Source organism: Tarenaya hassleriana, unplaced genomic scaffold (assembly GCF_000463585.1).
Source record: "Tarenaya hassleriana unplaced genomic scaffold, ASM46358v1 Cleome6, whole genome shotgun sequence".
Classification (NCBI taxonomy): Eukaryota; Viridiplantae; Streptophyta; class Magnoliopsida; order Brassicales; family Cleomaceae; genus Tarenaya; species Tarenaya hassleriana.
The window spans coordinates 1317371-1321013 of NW_010968505.1; the positions used below are offsets into that span (position 1 = coordinate 1317371).

The 3643-nt window shown below is 36.9% G+C and overlaps 1 protein-coding gene across 2 annotated transcripts in view; it reads left to right on the forward strand.

The window, feature by feature from the left end:
• The first annotated feature begins 1260 nt into the window (after positions 1-1260).
• The window catches only part of LOC104799005 (pentatricopeptide repeat-containing protein At5g24830), a 3141-nt gene continuing 758 nt past the window's right edge, over positions 1261-3643 (forward strand). For both annotated transcript variants that reach the window (XR_769506.1, XM_010521292.1), the window contains exons 1-4: positions 1261-1636; positions 1721-1845; positions 1943-2128; positions 2225-3639. Coding sequence is in view for 1 of the 2 variants with exons in the window: in XM_010521292.1 (XP_010519594.1) it covers positions 1631-1636; positions 1721-1845; positions 1943-2128; positions 2225-3639 (1732 nt within the window). In the remaining variant the exon portion in view is untranslated. The remainder of the gene's footprint in view (positions 1637-1720; positions 1846-1942; positions 2129-2224; positions 3640-3643) is intronic.

Below are 3643 nucleotides of genomic sequence, written 5' to 3' on the forward strand. Positions count from 1 at the left end.
ATAATAATCAAATCCAAAAAACTAAAACCAACAAAAATATGTAAGTATTCTGGATTTTATTTTAAATATTTTTTTATCTTTTATTCATTTGTTTCTAAATATCTATCATATTAATAAATTTGTTTTTATACAAATCTCATAATTGATTTAATAGAGAAATCTATTGAGAAATTTCTCAAAAAAAAATTTACAGTGTCAAAAATTTAATGATCTATTTAACGGAATAAAGTCAAAATTGCTCACTTATATGACAGTTTTTAGTCATGTTAAAATAACTTTGTGTAGTCGGATTGGTGATCAGCATTTGAGTGATTTTCTAATTTGTTTTATCGAAAAAAATATATTTGAGATAATTATAAATGAAGTTGTTATGGATAGATTTTAAAAAATGAAAAATCGGAGAATTTAGCTATATAATGAAAAATATTTTTTTGATAATATATTTTTATTAATTTTTTATATTTTATATAATATTTATATTTGTTGCCTCCATTGAAAAAAATTTCTGGATCCGCCACTGTCCATACATGTGTATATATATATATATATTGTGTTCATATCTTGGGGGAAAATTCAATTTTATATAGATTCGGTTTCTGATTCCATGGGTTAATTATTCTAATTTCGCCAAAATAATTTCGTATATGCTTCAAATCAATTACTAACATGATTGGGTTCTGGATTATTACCAAAGTTAATTTTTCTTTTTCTTGTAGAATTGTTTTTGTTCGTCTTCATATATTTCAGAGTCACTAGATTATTACTTTCGTCTCCGTTTTGATTGTGTTCAAAGCTGAACCGGACCGGTTTCAACTTCGATTCCATTTCATCTCAATTTTTCCAACCTAACTAAACCAAAACCGAAAAATCAAACCGATACCCGAATAACCAACACCAATATATATATATATATATTTCGGTCGCCATATTTACAGAACCAAAGTAATCCAAAATGGAAAAATCCCAGCTCTGGTTCAAAACTCAAATCGCGTTGCATGTAAATCGTTGCGTTTATCATCACTCTTTTATATTTTATAAATGGAAACTAATATTCATATGATGAAAGGTTTCAAACAAAATTTCCAACTATGGACATATTGGGCCATGTAAGCCCACCTATATATGATGGAAGACCCTTTTATAATCATCATGGACCCAATTCAGCCCATTAAGAAACCTAGAACCCTAGTTCTCGTCTTCTTCCTCGGAAAGAAGTGCTCATGCTTTGGTTTCCATGTGCATTTCGGAATAAGTGAGCAATTCTGATAATTCGGCTTCCATTGTTTTTTAGCTTTGTTTGCTTATTTGGTCTGTATATGTATCTATGATTCAGCTAGATCAGAAGCCAAACGCGTACGATTTTTGCTCCAGAAATGCTTATGCTTCGGATATGCTAGATGCTACGACATGAGATGTACTGCGAATGTGTGTCTTCCTAAGGTTGTCCGATGATGATGTTTTTGTGTCTCGTCATATTCTTCGGTTCGTATGTCGCAGAATGGAGAGAGAATTGATGGGCATTCGTGTTCGTCGCGGACATATGTATGTATATGCAATTCACCTTGATCAGATGCCATTTGCGTCTGGATTCTGAGAAAGGAGATGTTGCTCAGACTATCTGATTCAAGCAATGGCTGTGAGTTTACAACTTCTTTTTCAGTGGCTATGTTTCTGTCTTTCTCCTCTCCAATTCACCAATGGCTTCTGGTTCCGCTTGCAGCTCCTCATTTCATGCGCACAAGTTTCCTCCCCCCAATTGGTTATCCTTCGCTTTCTAAATCAGAGCCTTGATTTTGTCAACGACAATGTCTCCAAGATCTTTTCTCCTCTTTTCGCCAACCTCAGGTACTTTTGGATTTACCTGTTTTAGCTTCACGTTTTGGTACTCGTTAATGGTTAGGGTTGATCTGTGAGGTGAATTTCCTGCTCAACGGATTTTTAGGGATTTCAAGATGCTGCTTTCTTGCTTTGAGCATCCTCATTCGGATCCTGCGAATCCTTCTCACTCTTACACCCAGGAATGGTCTTCTGATAAGAAAGATTATGATGGAAAGGGAGATCCCGAAGCCATATTCAATGGGTTGGATTCCATCTTGAAAAGCAGTTTGGATCGTCTGAGAGATATGAGGTTTGCCTCTTTCCAAACTGCTCGTGACTTCCTAAGTCTGAAACTTTTATCGTTCGAGTTTCTCCTTCTGAAATCTGTGACTTATCTCTCATGCAGGGGAAGCGTATCATGGAGGAAGAACTTGAAACTCGACGAATCTTGTCATGGTTCTATAATAAGAGAGCTCTGTTCACAAGGAAAGCTGGACACTGCTCTCTGGTTGAGGAGAAAATTGATGCAGAGAGGACATTTTCCAGGTTTGCTCACACACAATCATCTTTTAAATGGGTTGTGTAAAGTAGGCCATATGGACAAGGCAGATGAGCTTATTAGGGAGATGTCGGAGATGGGTCCTTCCCCTGACTGTGTCTCGTATAGCACTATTATTAAGGGTCTCTGCCGGGTTAACAATGTAGATAGAGCTCTATGTTTCTTTGAAACTATGACTAAATATGGTGTTCAGCCAAATAGAGTTACCTGCAACATAATGGTACATACTCTTTGCAAGAAAGGTCTTCTGGAAGATGCCACAAAGCTGCTTGGAGAGATTTTAGGTGGTACCCTGGAGAAAGCAACCTCAGACGTAGTCACCTCCACTATTCTGATGGACAGTTGTTTTAAGCAGAGAGATATGACTAGAGCTCTTGCCCTTTGGAAGGAGATGTCTCAGAAAAATACCCTGGCTGATTCGGTTTTGTATAATGTCCTCATTCACGGTTGCTGTTTGAGTCGAAACGTGATAGCCGCTTATGGCTTCTTGTGTGACATGGTAAAGAGAGGAGTAGGTCCTGATGTTTTCACTTATAATACTCTTATAAGTGCATTCTGCAAGCAGGGAAAACTAGTTGAGGCATGTAATGTTTTCGGTATCATGCAAAGGGTTGGTGTTGCTCCTGATCAGATCTCATACAAAGTGATTATTCAAGGTCTTTGTATACATGGAGATGTGGCAAAGGCAATGGAGTTCCTTTTAGGCATGTTAGAAAGTTCTCTGCTGCCAGAGGTTCTGCTTTGGAATGTGGTTATTAATGGTCACGGAAGATATGGGGATGTTAGCAATGCATTATCTGTTCGGGATCTAATGCTTTCTTATGGGATTTCACCCAATATTTACACAAACAACTCGTTGATTCATGGGTATGTGAAAGGGGGAGATATCATTGAAGCATTTCGGCTGAAACACCAGATGTTGTCAGCTGGAATTATCCCGGATATTGTCACCTATAATCTTCTAATAGGTGCTGCTTGTTCTTTGCAGAATATGCCTTTGGCACTTCAACTGTATGATGATATGCTGAAAAAGGATTGTCTACCTGATATTATCACTTATACTGAGCTGATTAAAGGCTACTGTAGGAAAAATCAATTGAAGGAGGCAGAAAGTGTTCTGCTCCAACTGCAAGTCTCTGGTATACCATTAGATGGTGTTCCTTTCAAAATACTTATCAAGAAATATTGTATATTGCAACAGCTTGGCAAGGCAGTTTTAGTCTACAAGAAGTGGTTGGTATATGCTACTAAAACTGGAGCAGGAAT